This window comes from Coenobita brevimanus, chromosome 82, assembly GCF_032717465.1.
Source record: "Coenobita brevimanus isolate Jiangsu-jjx chromosome 82, ASM3271746v2, whole genome shotgun sequence".
In the NCBI taxonomy this organism is placed as follows: Eukaryota; Metazoa; Arthropoda; class Malacostraca; order Decapoda; family Coenobitidae; genus Coenobita; species Coenobita brevimanus.
Window position 1 is genome coordinate 19,908,440 of NC_137035.1, and position 18,522 is coordinate 19,926,961.

The 18,522-nt window shown below is 46.1% G+C and overlaps 1 protein-coding gene across 1 annotated transcript in view; it reads right to left on the bottom strand.

Annotated features, from left to right (window-relative positions):
• Positions 1-18,522, bottom strand: part of Imp (IGF-II mRNA-binding protein) — a 275,677-nt gene that overhangs the window by 212,128 nt on the left and 45,027 nt on the right. Inside the window, exon 2 of the mRNA XM_080279976.1 lies at positions 5,871-5,940. Within this exon, the coding sequence (XP_080136102.1) occupies positions 5,871-5,940 (70 nt within the window). The remainder of the gene's footprint in view (positions 1-5,870; positions 5,941-18,522) is intronic.

Genomic DNA, 18,522 nt, shown 5'->3' on the forward strand with positions numbered 1-18,522 from the left:
TTTATTCTTCAAGTTAGAGATTTTAACGGGTCCTTGCTCTAACAAAAAATGCGCTACATTACGCCGTTCTTACTGTTATAAAAAAAAAAAAAAAAAAAAACATAAATATAATATACTCTTCAACATCGGGATAAGAATCAGACAAACCACTAACAGGAGGGAAGCAGGGAGGTGGCCAGGGATAATGGCTGGCAGACAGGTGACAAGACATACACACAGGCAGGTAAGACAGCAGGCAGGCAAGCAGGCAGACTGGTAAGTGACCTCATGTGAAGCAGGCAGGCAAGTAGGGAAGCAAGAAGGCAGGCACGCTGCGAAGTACGACGGCAGGCAAGCAGGGAACTAGGAAGGCAGGCAGCAGGAAAGTGGGAAGGCAGGCGGCAGAAGAGTAGGAAGACAGGCAGCAGAGAAGTAGGAGGGCAGGAAGATAAGCAGAGAGGGAGTTTGCGGTAAGGCTGGCAGGCAGGCAGAAAGGTAGTGAGTAAGGCAGGGAGGCAGGCAGGCAAAAAGGCACGGAGTAAGGCAGGGAACGAGGTAGGGAGTAGGGCAGGCAGGTAGGTAAACGGATAGGCAGGAAGGAGAGCAGGCATGGAGCAGGTAAGCAGAGAATCAGGCAAGCAGTCGTGAGCGCAAGAAGGCGGGCGGGAAAGCAGGAAGGCAAGCAGTGAGGTGAAGGAAGGAGTCAGTCACATGCACGCACCCTGATCAAAACAAAACCCCCCGTATGGCAACACTCAGCCTCGCAGTTGCCAAATACCGCCTTATTCACAGACTCCATAGCGCTGCTTGTCATTTCGCTTCGTTATTGTTAATTTTAATGTTATTTTTCAGCAAGATGAAGATAGCTTTAACTATGAAAGGTGTGTATACTCTCTCTCTCTCTCTTTTTCTTCCTCTCTCTCACTCTCTGGCTTTCCTCCTCCCTCCCTTCATTCTCTCCCTCCCTCCCCCCCCTCTTCATTTTACTTACCTCTTATCCTCCGTATCTTTCCTAGGCACATTCTTTCCTTCCTCATTCACAGATCTCTCTCTCTCTCTCTCTCTCTCTCTCTCTCTCTCTCTCTCTCTCTCGTGCCAAGTACTTCCTCCGCGGACAATAGGAGGGTAACAGCGACCATAGTAATTACTGAGAGAGAGAGAGAGAGAGAGAGAAAGAGCAGTTATGGTGGAACGTTAGGCTGAGAGAGAGGGGAAGGGGAGAATGTGAGGCCTAAGTCTTCCATCGCATGCCAAGGAGAGAGAGAGAGAGAGAGAGAGAGAGAGAGAGAGAGAGAGAGAGAGAGAGAGAGAGAGAGAGAGAGAGGACTCCAGCCCACCTGAACTTTACCTGTACACACCTCTACCTCCTCACATGCCATTAAAAAAATAAAAATAAAAAAAATAAAAAGAACCCAAGGTCAGATGTGCCTCCGTCCAGCAGTTTATTAATATCTTACGTTCACATTCTCGTCAAGTAAGGAAGCTCCCTAACACCGCATCCTTAACGATTTATTTTCGGATATGACGGGCTAATATCCTTTTGTACGTTATTTATGCAGAGTATGGCGATATTAAGATTTATGTAAAACAAAACAGGAAAGGAAGGTGTAATAAACAAAACAAGTCGCCATGGAAAAGGTGTTAGGGAGCTTAGGAAACAGACAGGTGAGCTATGGGTATTGTAATTATGCATTTTTTTTGGGGGGTGGGGGGGAGAGGCATTTTGCTTTCCTATCCTTTCCTGATTTACAGAAAACCATTTGGCGTGTCATTCAGCGTAGAGTCACCTGAAGGAAGCGCTATATCGACTGTCTATCTATTTATCTATATTTATCTATTGTAATTTCTTTCCGACCTGGCCTTATAAAAAACGCTATACTGTACAATCCTTTTCTCACCTCTCTGACAAAAATATACGAATATATTATGTGTGGTGTGTGTGTGTGTGTGTGTGTGTGTGTGTGTGTGTGTGTGAAACTTTATCACCTGTACACACCAACTATCTCTTGCAACTCTCTCCCACATCACCTCTCTCTCTCTCTTCCCCCACCCCCATCAATTACCCTTCTCTCATTACACGTACACTCAACGCAAGCACACACACACGCACACACACGCGCGTAACCAGCAGCAAGCGTGGGGTCATTATACGCACTTATACGCATCCTACGCACAGTAATTATCACGCCCGACCATTAGGCAATTTGCAGGCGTGTGCGTAAGGTAGGGGAGAGCACAAATAATGGGGTGGAGGCAGCATGAAGCAATTAGGTAAGTAAGGGAGGGAGGGAAGGGATGGAGAGTGTGATAGGATGGATGCAGGGAGAGGAGAGAGGGAGGAAAGGATAAAGCGAGGAAGGGAATAGGGAGGGAGGGAAGGGAGGGAAAGTGTGATAGGAGTGGATGCATGGAGGGAAGTAGGGAGGGAGAGGAGAGAGGGAGAAAAGGAGAAAGGGATGGAGCGAGGAAGGGAATAAGGAGGGAGGGAAGGGAGGGAGAGTGTGATAGGAGTGGATGCATGGAGGGGAGGAGGGAGGGGAGAGAAGAGAAGGAGAAAGGGATGGAGCGAGGAAGGGAGAGTGTGATAGGAGAGGATGGATGAAGGGAAGGAGGGAGGAGAGAGAAGAAGAGAGGGGGAGAAGGAGAGAAGGGAATGCAGAGAGGACGAAGGGATGGAGAGTGTTATAAAAGATGGATGGATGGAGAGGAGGGAGAGAAGAGGGAGGGAGAGAGGGGGAGAGAAGGCAGAGAGAACAGAAAGAGAGAGGAATGTAAGAATGGAGGAGAGGGCAGGGGAGACAGGAAGGAGATGCATGGAAAGATGGAGAGAACATGGAAGACTAGATGGAACAGGAAAAAGGGGTTAGGAATGGAGAGAGAGAGAGAGAGAGAGAGAGAGAGAGAGAGAGAGAGAGAGAGAGAGAGAGAGATGGAGGGACACAACGAGATAAGAGATGCAGGTAAACAGGTAAACGAATTTCCTTATCACCTTATCTCTTATTCTGAACCCAATTTTATTTCTGCACCTCAACTCTCTCTCTCTCTCTCTCTCTCTCTTTCACTCTCTCTCTCACTCTCTCTTTCACCTTCTCTCTCTCTCTCTCTTTCAATGTTTCTGTCTTTTTCTGTCTGTTCCTCTATTTTTAACTCTTCCTCCCCTTCCTTTATTTCTTCCTCTTCCTCTCCTTGCTTTCCTCTTCCTTTACTTGTCTCCTCTCTCCTATACATTTTTCTCTCTTATATTTCCCTCCACTTGTATCTCTTCCTCTCACCCTTTTATTCTCCCTCTCTCCCTTCCACTCCCTCATATTCTTCCTCTATCCTTCCCTTATTCTATCCTTTTCTCTCTCTCTTCTTCCTTCTTTCCTCAATCTTTTCCTCTCCCCCCCTCCGCCTCCCTCTCCCCCTGGCTATCCCCATACCTTAACCTCCATTCCCCTCCCCCCCTCTCTCTCTCTCTCTCTCCACCATTTCCTTCTCTTTCCCATTTCCTTCCTCTCCCTTCTTTCCTCTCTATCCTCTCGCTTTCCAATCTATCGTCTCTCTTCCTCATTTCCACACTTCCCTTCTTCCCTATGCTCTTCTCTCCCTTTCCATCCTTTTCTCTCCCTTTCATCATTGCCTCTCTCCTCCCCCATCCCCTCCTTTCTCCCTCCTTCCTCTAATCTCCCTCTCTTTCCATCCTTTCCTTTCCATTCCCCCTCTTCCACTATCCTCTCCCTTCTTCCCTGATCCTCTCTACGTCTTCCCCCTCCCCCCTCCCCCCGATACAGGTAGGTAGTATGTGTAGATAAGGGGCTGATAAGGATGTGCAAGGTCGGCCATTACCCACCGAATCAGGGGTTATCAGCGCCACGATAACACGTACTGATAACACACCCACCGCACGCTACCCAGGCCTTTGGTTCCTTCTTCCTTGCATTAAAAAAATATATATATATATATAAAAATAAAACGTACCGTAACCCATTCACTCACCACGGGACGCCACGTTGGGGGGCTTATTTTGACTAGTAACCAAGGAGACTCAATGGGAAGATTAAGACCTTCACAACATTTTATAATTTCTTGGCAAAAATTCATAGCCACGTTTGAGGGTCTATTTTGACTAGTAACCAAGGAGTCTCAATGGGAAGAATAAAACAGCTTTCAGTGGCGCTTACGTTCTCTTGACAAAACTCCACGTTGAAGGGACTATTTGACTAGTAACCAAGGAGACTCAATGAGAATATTTAGACAACGTTTAGGACAGTTTATAATACACTTAACAAAAATCCACAGTCACGTTGGAGGGTCTATTTGACTAGTAACCAAGGAGACTCAATTCCCGCCTCATACCCAGGTTTCACTACATTTCACTCAGCACCACAATTTAGCGTTCAAGGTGGGGGAGTGGTCCAGTGCCCTCAGATAAAAAAAAAAAAAAAACGAATATAACCTTTCAATAGTGGAACGCTCACCAAAAAAAAATATATATATATAAAAAAAGAAAAAAAAAAGCCACAGCAACGATAAATGATGAAAAATGTTGATAATTATTGATACATTCTTAAGTTGGGATTTCACTGCATTTCGTTATTTTCTTATTGTTTTGATCTCAATAATCTTTTCATTCTTCTCACTCACTGCTCTCTACCTTCAAATGTACGACTGTGAGGTGGAGTCAGGATTCCGAGGGTTGAATGGTGAGTGAATGAGTGTGTGGCCCATATAACTGGATAGATATTTGTCAGTCTCTCTCTCTCTCTCTCTGTACCCTACCTCACTTAATACAAGGTTGGAAAAGTGGATATGGATGATGATGATGATGATGGTGGTGGTGGTGTTGGAGGAAATATAATAATAATAACAATAATAATAAAACAAGAACACGACTACTATTATTACTACTAATAATAATAACAATGAAAATAATACAAAATAATAACAAAAATAAATAACACAAAACGTCGTCAGGTAAGCCAGGTAAAGCGACAGGTGTAGTGCATACCTTCCCCCCCCTCCACACCCCCTCTCTCACCTAAAGCATGCCACCCCACTCATTACTTATCCGGCTAATTACACCTCATTACCGCATACTTAACCCTCCCAAGCACAGCACAGGGGCAGCAAGCGTGGGGTCATTACGGGGGCAATTAGAGGAAGGGGCAGGATAACTACTCATTAGGTAATTAGCACAAGGGGTGACGACAGGTGTGGACAGGTGTATTCCCACTATAGTACCCTCACCTTAACCTGGTCTCTCTCTCTCTCTCTCTTAGTTCTTTCACCTTGATCTAAATTTTCCTCTCTCTCTCTCTCTCTCTCTCTCTCACTGTAGTTCTTTCACCCTAAATTTTCTCTCTCTCTCTCTCTCTCCAGCCCATCCCACCTATACACCCAACACCTACACACAGGAGCAAGGACTGTGTAGATGAATGCACGTATACGGGGGCGATTTCTAAGTGGCTGCGGCAATTCCCTAACACCTTTTCCCGAGCGACTTATTCTGCATCCCATATCCTCTTGTATGTTACTGAAGAGAACCACGTCAAGATTAAAAGTCATTTAATAACGCAAAAAAAAAAAAAAAGGGGGGTAATGTAATGGGTAATGTAGTACACGGGGTGGTCTGTGTAATGGGTAACGTAATGGGTGATGTAGTACACGGGGTGGTTTGTGTAATGGGTAACGTAATGGGTGATGTAGTACACGGGGTGGTCTTAGTGTAATGGGTAACGTAATGGGTGTAATGGGTAACGTAATGGGTGTAATGGGTAACGTAATGAGTGTAATGGGTAACGTAATGGGTGTAATGGGTAACGTAATGGGTGTAATGGGTAACGTAATGGGTGTAACGGGTAACGTAATGGGTGTAATGGGTAACGTAATGGGTGCTGTACTGTACTCACACTCCTCTTTTGGCGCCTCCTCCTGCCACGGACGGTTCCACTACGATATTGTGTCCCATGAGGTTGTAGCCTGAAAGAATAACAGCAATATATTACAACAATACAACAATACAATACAACAATACAATACAATAATACAACAATATATTACAGCAACAATACAACACATACAACAACAACAATACAATACAATAATACGATATACAACAACAACAGCATCAACACAGTATATACCCTGTCTTATGAATACACACACACACACACACACACACACACACACACACACACGCTCCCCTCCTAGACCCCCTCCTTCTCTCTCTCTCTCTCTCTCTCTCCACCACATGACCCTGCTGGCATCCCTACGCATACCTACGCATGTCTTGACGCCACATTACGTCTCTCCACCCACCCGCACCCCCACCCAGCCCACCCCACCCACTCAACTCTTTGCTAAATTAGCCCTATATCTATATCTATATTCGTCTTCAAAGGGACTATTTTCATGCAGTATTTTCTTAGTGTTCACTGTCTGTCTGTCTGTCTGTCTGTCTGTTTCTCTCTCTCTCCTAACTGCTTGCTTATTCTACGTCTCCTCATATTCTGTCTTCCTGTTTACCCCCCCCCTCTCTCTCTCTCCAAAGTGCTTCCTTATTCTACAACTTCCCATATTCTCTCTCTCTCTCTCTCTCTCTCTCTCTCTCTCTCCAAGGGTGAGACTAACGTAGCCTATTATTTTTTGTTATTTTTTCTTATTTAATGACCTGGGTCGACTGCCAAAGGAGGAGGGAGGGAGGGAGGGGGAGAGAGGAAGAAGGGGAGATAAAATGGGAGGGAAAGAGGGAGATAAAATGGAAGGGAGAGAGTGGGTGGATGGTTAGGGAGGGAGGAAGGGAGATAAAATGTGAAGGAAAGTAGGGGCAGGGATTGAGGGAAGGGGAGGAAGGGAGGAAACGAGAGGAAGGGAGGGATGGTTGCTTGTGGTAGATAATGTGAAGAGGGAGGAAGGAAGTGACAGGGAGAGAAGATGGAGGAAGAAAGGAAGGAAAAGATGGAGGAAGAGAAAGATGAAGACGAAGATGTGGAAAAAGGTGAAGGAAATGATAGAGGAATGAACGAAGAACAACATGGAAGGAAGGAAGGAAGGAGGGAAGGGAGGAAGGAAGGAAGGAAGGAAGGGAGGGAGGGAGGAAGGAAGGAAGGAAGGAAGGAAGGAGGGAAGGGAGGGAGGGAGGGAGGGGAAGCTAATGGTTTGAAGGAAATATGGATGGAGAGAATATGATAAGGATGGAGGAGAGGGAAGAAGGATGAGGCATATGAGATAAAGGTATAAAATGAAGGAAGGAAGGAAGGAAGGGATGGAAAGACGAGGAAGGAACGGAAGTAGGGGAAGATAAGCAAAGGAAAGGAAAGGAAGGAGGGGAGGGGAAGGAGGGAAAGAAGCAAGGATGACAAGATAATGGGAGAGGGAGAGAGAGGGAGAAAATAGAGGAGGAGGAGAGAGGGAAGTGGAGGAAAAGGGAGGAAAGGGAGAGAAAGTAGAGGGAGAGAAGGGAGGAATGGAAAGGGAAGAAAAAGATACTAAGAGGGAGAGGGAAGGGCTTTAAATGTGATGAGGGAGGGAGGGAGGGAGAGAGAGAGAGAGAGAGAGATTCCTGGCACACACCCACCCCAAAGAACACATCAGCGACAATTATCAGTCCTACCCCTGAGAGAGAGAGAGAGAGAGAGAGAGAGAGAGAGAGAGAGAGAGAGAGAGAGAGAGAGAGAAATCCATCACCACAATCTCATCAATCACCAGTCATCAACAACACAAGCATTTACAATCACATCAACGTCCCTCACAATCACAATCACCATTAACACCTGTAATTAAGAAGTCATCAATCGTTACTATATAATTACAAAACATCGATCAGACAAAACATTCACAATAATAATAATAATAATAACAATACTAATAATAACAATCATCATTAACACAATTGTACTTTATAATTAACACTAAACGATTTTACGTTCCTCTGACCATACATCCCTCTACTATGTTCACCTTAACTGGCTCAAAATTTCGCCTTTTTTCAATATATTTCACGTTTCTCAATGACTAAAAAAAATTACTATTTTTTTTTTTTTTTTCAGTGGTTAAAAAAATAAATCAATAAAATGACGGTGTTACGGTTCCTTTTTTTTTTTCTTTCTTTTATTTCGCGTTTCCCAATGGCTGAAAAAGAATGCTACGGCTCCGCGTCCCACAGCACTTCCTCGTGACTAGCATCTTACTGAGGGGTCACTCTATTGCCACACCTCACCATTAGAGATAAAGAGATGGTGATTTTGAGCCAAGTGAAATTGAACGGAGTATAGCAGTGAAGGAATTTAGTTAATGAATCACATATTGAACTCCTTATGGAAAAAATAATGATAAAAGTATATAATGATTACTGGGAGGAGGAGGAGGAGGAGGAGGAGAGAGAGAGAGAGAGAGAGAGAGAGAGAGAGGGCACTACTTCCCCTCCTCCCCTCTTGCAGGTTGTTTTAGTGATTTGCTTGAGTCACTTCCGGTACCGTGTGTGTGTGTGTGTGTGTGTGTGTGTGTGTGTGTGTGTGTGTGTGTGTGTGTGTGTGTGTGTGTGTGTGCGTGCGGCGTTCGCTTGTAATGTTACACGTGTGTGAGCGAACGGGGATTATCGACGCCTTGCAAATTTACACACACACACACACACAACACACACACACACACACTTAAGGCCGCTCCCACAGTCACTGGTATTTAAGACGCAAATCAACGCAAATTTTCACTTTTCGCTTTCCGTTTCGCAGTCCCTCTTGGCGGCGATGCGGGTCAGCGTAAGAAGCATTACCAAGAAGAGTTATTGGGCAGGTAACCACAGAGTCCTTACAGAGCTTTATACACCCCTCCTAGAGCTTGCCACGCTGGGGAGAGCATAAACCATTAAAGCACAGATAGAAGACAGGAGGAGCAATGGTAGTACACCTTGCAAAAACCGGTACTGTTGGATTAATGGTTTGAGCGGCGTGAAGACTGATTTCAAAGTTTTCTCCAAGAAGAAGAACAGAAACATGAAAATGATAAGTCTGCCGTCATCTCAATTACCTGGCGTCTTGTAAGGCAGGTAAAAATTGTGGTTACGAGCGAAGGCGAACCTGGCCAGTCTCGTCAAGTAGTGGCATTTTCTCACAGCCCAACCCAGCCCGACCGCAACACTTTTGAGTAGCTTATATCTCAGCAACCACAGGCCCGATCACTGCGTGGTTTGCACCATAAGATAGCTCAATTCTTTAAGAGTTGTTTTTGACGGGTTTCATCACACCCGGACGGTGCACGCGGCACGTGACACGCGGCAAGTGCAGCATGTCGAAAATCTTCAAAAGAGCGCCACAGGCCAGAGAGTTTGTCGTAAAGGCATGAAACTTGGTGGGTTGATAGCCATCAATATACTGTAGGCATCCTCGGGGTGTAAGGCCACATTTCAATGCTTTCCGATTTAAATGCTTTCGCTCGTACCTCGCTGACAAAGGTGTTTTACTGGTTGTAGGAGAAGTGCTGTGTGTGTGCGTGTGTGTGTGTGTGTGTGTGTGTGTGTGTGTGTGTGTGTGTGTGTGTGTGTGTGTGTGTGTGTGTGTGTGTGTTCTTACCTTACCTAATTGTTCTTACCTAACTGTATCGTGTGTGTGTGTGTGTGTGTGTGTGTGTGTGTGTGTGTGTGTGTGTGTTCTTACCTTACCTAATTGTTCTTACCTAACTGTATCGTGTGTGTGTGTGTGTGTGTGTGTGTGTGTGTGTGTGTGTGTGTGTGTGTGTGTGTGTGTGTGTGTGTGTGTGTGTGCACCAGCAGCTTATCCCCCTCACGCTGCACCTGTTCCCTTCCTCCATCACATCTTCAGAATTTCTTTTGCGTTTCCAAACACTATTTATATTTATTTTAATTATTTTTTATCATCAACCACTTCCCATTTATCAGTTATGCTTTGTTATCTACTATATTCTTTTCACTTTAACTTGGTCTAAAACTGCTCTCTCTCTCTTTCTTTCTCTCTCTAATGCTGAGCCGTAACAAAGGATTAACACTAGAATATGATGCTCGTCACGATGAAGTGCCGTGGAAAAGATGCGCAGCCGTAGAATTACCTTGCCACTGAGCTACGTGAAATAAGCTGCCAAAGGATGACAAATCTGGACCAAGTTAAGGTGGAAGGACTATGGCAAACTTCAGTCAATCCTGCGAAAAATAATGACGGGAAAAATGGGCAATACTTTCCTTTCTCTGCCCTTCCTGGGAAACGCAATCTTAGTTACGACAGAAAAAAGATCGTAAGTGTGTTTCTGAATACGACTGAGGACTACATACTGGAGGAAATAATTAGCTAAGTCTCTATAGCTAATTTAAACCACAGTAATTAGCCCTATCATTTATTATCATTATTATTTATCATTAGTGCCCCTCCCCGTAAAACAAATAACTCAAAGTCAAATGGCCACCCCTTACGGGATTATGGCGTCTGGGAATAGATAGATAGATACATAGATTTATTATCATCATTATTACTTAAAGCCAGACAACTTAATTTAACTAAGTAGGTAAATCCACTAGTACTGATGATACCAAACGATTTCCCATGTCACCACTGGGGCACTAATCCCCACCGTCCATACAGAATACACGCTTAGGACTGGTGTGGTGGTATTAGTGGTATTAGCAGGGGTGGCTTTATGGCATGGCGTGGGTGACCTTGTATATCAGTAGTCTGGTTTAATGATGATGATGATGATGATGATGATGATAAGGAGGAAGAGGAGAATGGTGGTGGTTACGATGACTGTTGATGATGATGATGGTTACGATGACTGTTGATGATGATGATGATGATGGTTATTACTACTACTACTATTATTATCATTATTATTATTACAGTAGGTGTCCGTGGTACCTTCCTACAGCCATCCTTCCTGCTACTGTTTCTTCCTTCTTCCTCTGCTCCCTCCTCCACCATTTGCTACTTTCCTCCCTCCCCCTCCCCTCCTCATCAACCATTTACCTCTTCCCTCCCCATCCCCTCCTCCTTCCCCCCCTGCCCTTCCCCTTCACCTCTCATCTACCATTTTTTTTCCTTCCCCCTCCCTCTCCCCCCCCCCTACTCCACCTTTTGTTTTTTCCTCTTCCACCTTTCCCTCCCCCTCTCCCCTCCCCTCCCCTCCCCATCCTCCTTCCCTTCCCCTCTCCCTCTCTCCCTTTCTATCATTTGCTTTTTTCCTTCCCCCTCCCTCTCCCTTCCCCCCCTATTCTACCCTTTCTTTTTCCTCTTCCATCTTTCCCTCCCCCTCACCCCTCCCCTACCCATCCTCCTTCTCTCCCCCCCTTCCCTCTCCTTCCTCTCCAGGGGCAGGTGAGGAAGTGAGAGGAAATGCCATGGAATGAAGAGGAAGGGGAGGGGGAGGAAGAGGATTGGGAGGGGGATGGAGAGGGGGAGGAGGAGAGGGAGGAGTAGGTAGGGGGTTGGGGAGGCAGGGGAGGCAAGTAGGCAGACCAGCAAGCAGACAGGCAGTTATAGAGGTGAGGCATATAGGGTGGAAGCAGTTAGGCAGAGATGGTTAGGCAGGAAGGGAGGCAAAGGAGTAGGGTAAGGCACGAAGGAAGGCAGGAAAGTGATAAGGCACGAGAGGGGTGGGTGGGGAAAGGCAGAGGTAGGCAGGAAGAGGATAAGGCAGGAGGGGGATAGGGTGGGGAAAGGCAAGGATAGGCAGGAAGATAAGAAGAGGATCAGGCAGGAAGGGGATAAGGTGGGGAGAGGCAGGGGTAGGCAGGAGGGTGGGAAGAGGATAAGGCAGGAGGGGGATAGGGTTGGGAGGGGGAGGGATAGGAAGGAAGGTGGGAAGAGGATAAGGCAGGAGGTGGATAGAGTGGGGAAAGGGGGGAGGGATAGGAAGGAAGGTGGGAAGAGGATAAGGCAGGAGGTGGATAGAGTGGGGAAAGGCAGGAGTAGGAAGGCATGGGATAAGAGCGGGGTGAGGGTAGGCAGGAAGGAAGGGGAGGGGAGGGGAGGGGAGGGGAGGGGAGGAGAGGAGAGGGGAGGGAAGGGGAGGGGAGGGGATTAGCAGGGAGGCAATAAGACATATGGGAGGAACAATCAAGTTTTATTACTTTATCTACCTGGGTATCTATGAGGGGAGGGGGAGGGGGAGGGGGAGAGGTGGAGGGAGGGGGAGGAGGGGTAGAGACGAAGAGGGAGGAGGAAAAAGGGGAGGAAAATGAAGGGGAAAATGAGTGAGGGTGAGAGGAGGAGAGGAAAATATTTAGAAGACGGAGAGAGAGAGAGAGAGAGAGAGAGAGAGAGAGAGAGAGAGAAGGGGGGGAGAGGAAAGTGAAGAATATGGGAGAGAAAAACAAAAGGGGAGAGGAGAAAGGAAGAAAGAGGGAATGAGGGAGAGGGAGGTAAGGGTGAAGGAAGTGAAGGAGGGAGAGGGACGGGGAGAGGGTGAGGGAGGGTAGGGAGAGAGGGGAGAGGGTGAGGGAGGGTAGGGAGAGAGGGGAGAGGGTGAGGGAGGGTAGGGAGAGAGGGGAGAGGGTGAGGGAGGGTAGGGAGAGAGGGGAGAGGGTGGGTGGGGAAGGAGAGGGAAGAGGAAAGTGAGAGAGAATGGAGAGAGGGAGAGGGAGGGAGAGCTGAAACCAGTACAGGATGGAGTGTATGGATGGGGGAGGGGGGAGGGGTCTATTTCCTGTCCCCCCCCTTCTCTCTCTCTCTCTCTCTCTCATCCTCTGCTCCTTAACCCCTTCAGAGCAAAAACTTTCATTCCTTCAGGCTGGGGTAGACCTCCCCTATAGACCCGTGGGGTGGATTTGACTTGTAACCAAGGAGACTCATTCCTACGTCGTCGAATATCATACAACCACGACACAGTATTCAAGGCGATGTCAGTGGCCCAGTACCGTCAGATGAGGGCAAAATGACTACAATAAAGGATGTGGAAATAAGCTGTATTGTACTGTATCGGATACAAAGACTCCAACATGCATGCTTCAGCCTTGGTTACCTAATGGCGCTATCCATGCTGCTCGATCTCTGGCAGCCTCCCTATTCATTTTCTTATCCCTGAAGTCACACTCTATGGCCTTGTTCCAGGTCTTTTTCGGTCTGCCTCTCGCAACCTCACCCCCGACGTTAACACTTCTCACTTTCCACACCCAACTGTCATCCTCCATCCTCTCCACATGGCCAAACCATCTCAGTCTACCCCTCCTCATCACAGCACCAATACACTCCAGTCCAATCCTACCTCCTAATTCTTCATGACCAATCTTTACATTTACCGCTACTTTCACGCGATTCTATTTGCTTCTTTCCCCCTACACTCACTCCTTCCTTGTAATAATAATAATAATAATAAATAAATAATAATAATAATAATAATTCAATCACATCATAGCTTTCTTTATTATACAGTTATTCATCTTTGCACCGACTTAACACTCAGCTCTCTATCCATCCACCCATCCTCTCTATCCATCCACCCACCCTCTCTATCCATCCACCCACCCTCTCTATCCATCCACCCACCCTCTCTATCCATCCACCCACCCTCTCTATCCATCCACCCACCCTCTCTATCCGTCCACCCACCCTCTCTATCCATCCACCCATCTTTCACATCTAACCATTCATCTCACAGTCAAACCATCCAATTACCTATCCACGCTTTTTATCACCTGTTATTAATCCATCCATCTATCCGTCCATCCATCCATCCATCTATTCGTCCATCCATCCATCCTTTGGCTCTAATATTCCACTTAATAAACCTATCACCCATGTGTAATTAATCCACCCATTCATCCTTCCACCCATCCATCCACTAATCCACCCTCCCTTCCAATTAGCCGCCAGTTCACCCACCCATTCATCCGTCCATCCACCCCTCCATCCATCCATCCACCAATCCACTCATCCATACATCCATCCATCCGTACACCCATCCATCTGTTAATTTCGTGAAACCTAAGAGGCCTCTGAGGAAAATAAAATTGCAGTGTTCATTATAGTTAGTGGCAATTTGGTGGTGGCAGGGTTGTGGTGGTGGCAGGGTGGTGGTGGTGGCAGGGTGGTGGTGGTGGTGGCAGGGTGGTAGTGGTGGTGATGGTGGTGAAAGGGTTGGCGGTGGTGGCAGGGGGGTGGTGGTGTTGGCAGGGATGGTGGTGGTGGCAGGGGTGGTGATGGCAGGGATGGTGGTGGCAGGGGAAGGAGCCACAGCAAAAGATGGTATGACAGATGGCACGGTTAATTATGGCAGAATATGGCAGAGTGTTTATAATAATGGCAGATGGTGGCACAGGGGATGGCAAATGCAGCTGTTGTCAGAAGTGGTGGCAGCAGAAGTGAAGGATAATGACAGATGATGAGAGAGAGAGAGAGAGAGAGAGAGAGAGAGAGAGAGAGAGAGAGAGAGAGAGAGAGAGTAAAAACAATTGAGGGTCTGGCTAGTTGAGCGGCCTACACTGCCAGCTTTGTTATTGATCCGCGGCGGGGAAGGGGGGAGGCAGAGGGGAGGGAAGGGGAGAGAGGGGAGGAAAAGGAAAGGGAGAGGAAACAGGAGGCGGTGGCAACTGTCTTTCTAATTCTGTCTTTCAATCTGCCTATGACCTCCACCTTTTTTTCCCTTGTACTCTCGTCCTAAAATTGCCACATCTCCATACTGACTTATAACAATCAGAATACGATGCAAGTCACGAAGAAGTGCTATGGGATGAACGAAGAGGCACAGGAGTCTTTTAAGTGAAATAACATCGGAAGGACGATAATCTAGGCCAGGTTGAGGTGAAGAGGGTATAGAAGATGCTGCGGAAAATCAATACAATCTCTACGTGGGAAATGAACAAATATGCTTAATTTATAATGTTTGCAATTGCTATAGTTGACTCACTTTAACTTGGCAGGCATTTTGGTCCTCTTGCAACCTTTCAGCTCAATTGCAGAATACGATACTGGGCTTAAATCCTTTCCCTAACGCTCGACTAGCACCTTATCCTTGTGATAATCTCGAGTTGCACCTCAGCACTCAAGATGAAGAGCTGGTAATGTTACACCTAATTAACGTTTCACCAGGTAGAGTAATTAAGGTACAGTAATTTAGGTAAAGTAATTCACCTTTCCTTTTCTTATATAATCCTGAAGCTGAATAAACGTGTGAATTATTGATCCGTATTCTCGCCCGAAAAGGAAGCCCCCTCACACCTTTTCCTAAGCGATTTATTTTACCTTAATGTACGCTACTGTCCTATGCTGTGTTATTATAAATCCTTCCAATATCGTTGGAAAAGGAAGCCCCCTCACACCTTTTCCTAAGCGATTTATTTTACCTTAATGTACCCTACTGTCCTATTCTGTGTTGTTATAAATCCTTCCAATATCGCCATACTCTGCATAAATAACGTACAAAAGAATATTAATCAGCCATATCCAAAACCAAATCGCTAACGAAGAGGTGTTAGGGAGCCACTGTACCCGGCGAGAATAAGGGCTAATACGTCAAGTTGTCTGGAACGATTGGCCTCTGATTTTGGTTTCCACTCTCATTCAACTTCTTTTTAAAATCTCAACTTTTGCAAACTTTCAGCCTTTCCTTCCTACCTTTTGCAATACGAAAGTGGAGAGGCAGGGGTTACTAGACAGGCAGAGGAGAAACAAGGGTAGGCAGAGGGAGGCAGAAGATAGAGGTAGGTAGGGGATGGCACGAGGAGGAAGGGAAGACAGAGAGGCAGGAGGAGGAAGAGGGAGATAGGGAGAGGTAGGGGGAGGTAAAGGAATGAAGAGGGAGGCAGGGGGAAGTGAAGGAAGGAAGAGGGAGGCAGGGGGAGGCGAAGGAAGAGGGAGGCAGGGGGAGGAGAAGGATGGACGAAGGAGGCAGGGGGGAGTAGGGGAGGCAGAAGGAGGTAAACAAGGCAGAGGATGGCAGAAGAAGGGAGGGTTGACAGGAGGGCAGGGGAAGGGGAAGGGAAGTAGGGGAAGGCAAAAGGGAGGAAGAGGGATGTAGAGGGAGGAAGAGAGGAACCGTGAGGGGGGGGGGGAAGATGCAATAAAGAGAAACGCGACGAGGGGACAGGCAGGGTGAGGCAGGGTGAGGGTGAGGCAGTAGGGAGACGAGAGGCATAGTAAGGGTGAGGTAGAGGAAAGAGGACAGGCAGGGTGAGACTTGGGTAAGGGTGAGGCAGCAGGGAGAGGAGAGGTAAAGGAAAATGGAAGGGAGTTAGCAAAAAGGAAAACTGAGAGAGAGAGAGAGAGAGAGAGAGAGAGAGAGAGAGAGAGAGAGAGAGAGAAATACATTATCCTCCTAAATATATCCTTCCTCTAAGTCTAAATATTTCTCTTCACCTACACATTTGGCCTCTAAGCTCAATTTCCTCTCTCTCTCTCTCTCTCTCTCTCTCCTTTTTCTACAACCTGGTTTCCACAGGCAGCGGGAAGTGGGTCAAGGAGGTGGTAGTGGTGGCAGTTGTGGTAGTAGAGGCAGTGTGGTAACTGTGGTGAACTGTAGGGTGATAATGGTGATAGCTGTGGTAGTTATGTGGTAGTAGTGGCGGTAGTTATGGTGGCTGTGGTAACTGTGGTGAATGGTAGTGGTGGTGGTAGTTGTGGTAGTGGTAGTGGTGGTGGTAGCTGTAGTAGCGGTAGTGGTGGTGATAGCTGTAGTAGTGGTAGTGGCAGTGATAGCTGTGGTAGGGGTGGTGATAATTGTGGTGGTGGTGATTGCTGTGGTAGTGGAGGTGATTGCTGTGGTAGTGGTAGTGGCAGTTGTGGTAGTGGTGGCGATAATTGTGGTAGTGGTGGTGATAGTTGTGGCAGCGGTGGTGACTGCTGTGGTAGTGGTGGTGATAATTGTGGTAGTTGTGGTAGCGGTGGTAGCTGTAGTAAATCTGATGTCTGATATGGTAGTTATTATTACTCTTATTCTACTCAACCTTCTCCACTCTGACCCATCGGTTGGAGAGAGAGAGAGAGAGAGAGAGAGAGAGAGATAGCACGAACCGTAAACAATGGTATTATTAGAAGGGTTATAACGGACTCCTCCTTCTTTACTATCCTTGTCTTATTCTAGTTATTTAATTCTTATGTCCTATCCTCTCCTGTTATGTCCTATCCTCTCTTGTTATGTCCTATCCTCTTGTTATGTCCTATCCACTCTTGTTATGTCCTATCCTCACACGTTATGTCCTATCCACTCTTGTAATGTCCTATCCTCTAATGTTCTTATGTTCCAAAGTTCTCCCCAATACTGTTCACCACGCTGGGAGTTCCTTTACGTCTGAGATGTTAAATAAATCAATTGAGAAGATCAAGGGGCCCATTCATCATTTTCGAAAAAGGGGGGGGGATACTAGAAAAACTGCCACTACATTAAAACTATCAGATCAAAATGCAATGTTTTTTTTTATAAGTGAAATGATTTTGTGATGTTTAGGCATGATTATTTTCTGTTTTGTTTTTCCTTCCTCTGTTCTGTTATATATATATATATATATATATAGAAATTGTATATATTTTGGTACACACATCATACTTTTTGTTTTTTATTATAAGTAGGTTAATTATTACTTGCTGAAAATACGTGAATGAACATGCACTACCTTCTCCGTGGTTTACAAGGAACTATCAAACTAAACACGCACCTTGAATTAGGCTCTCTGTCATCTTGTCTTTGTTTTTTCTTGCAGGGAACAATTTGAGGGCTTCTGGCCTTTGGTTCCTTCTCCTTACATTAAAAAAAAAATAATAAGTCCTCTCACAACTAGATGGTTTGGTTGTCTCACCTGGGTCAGCCTCTCTCTCTCTCTCTCTTCTAAGATAGTGTTGCCTGACTTCTAACCATTTATATTTCTAACCATACTCTCAATAGGGCTGGTATAGTCTTCGTGATTTTTTTAATATAAAGAAGGAACCAAAGGCTAGGAGACCGCAAAATTGTTAGTGATGATGCAAAATCCAGTTCCGCGTTACACCACAGGATCATCTACACACATCCACTTCCTTCCTTACTTTCTCATAATATCTTTAACATCCACAGACTGATCTTTAAGGAGTTATCTAACTTTCTGTTCTACAGTAATTCTCAGCATAATTCTCATGTGGAAAGGATGGAAAGACTGACGAGGAGAGTGTATGTGAGTGAGGTGGTGGAGAGGGAGGGGGAGGCCAAGGATGAGATGGAGGATTGGAATGGAGAGATATATGAGAGGGAGGGGGGTGTGAGATGGGAGCAGGGCAGTGAAATGGCAGGGGACAGGGCGACATGGAGGCGTTTTGTTTGTGGCCACCCCTTACGGGATTAAGGCGTCTGGCAATAGACAGATAGATAGATAATTCTCACCTGTTTTTCATGTCTATCTTTTACCATTAGGATTACAACTACAATTATACACCTGCTCCTTTTCCTGTTCTTTCCTTTGTCTTATTTTTTAAAAAGACGAAATAAAACTCTTCTACTTAATCATCTTCTTAGACTGGTACTGTTGTGGTAGTTGAGATATCTGTGTGGTAGTGTGTAAGGTGTGGTTATGGTACACGTTCAGGTAGAGAATGGTGCTAACTGTGGTGGTGATGATGGTGGGAGTTGTGGTAGTGCTTGCTGGTAGTGGTGATGGTG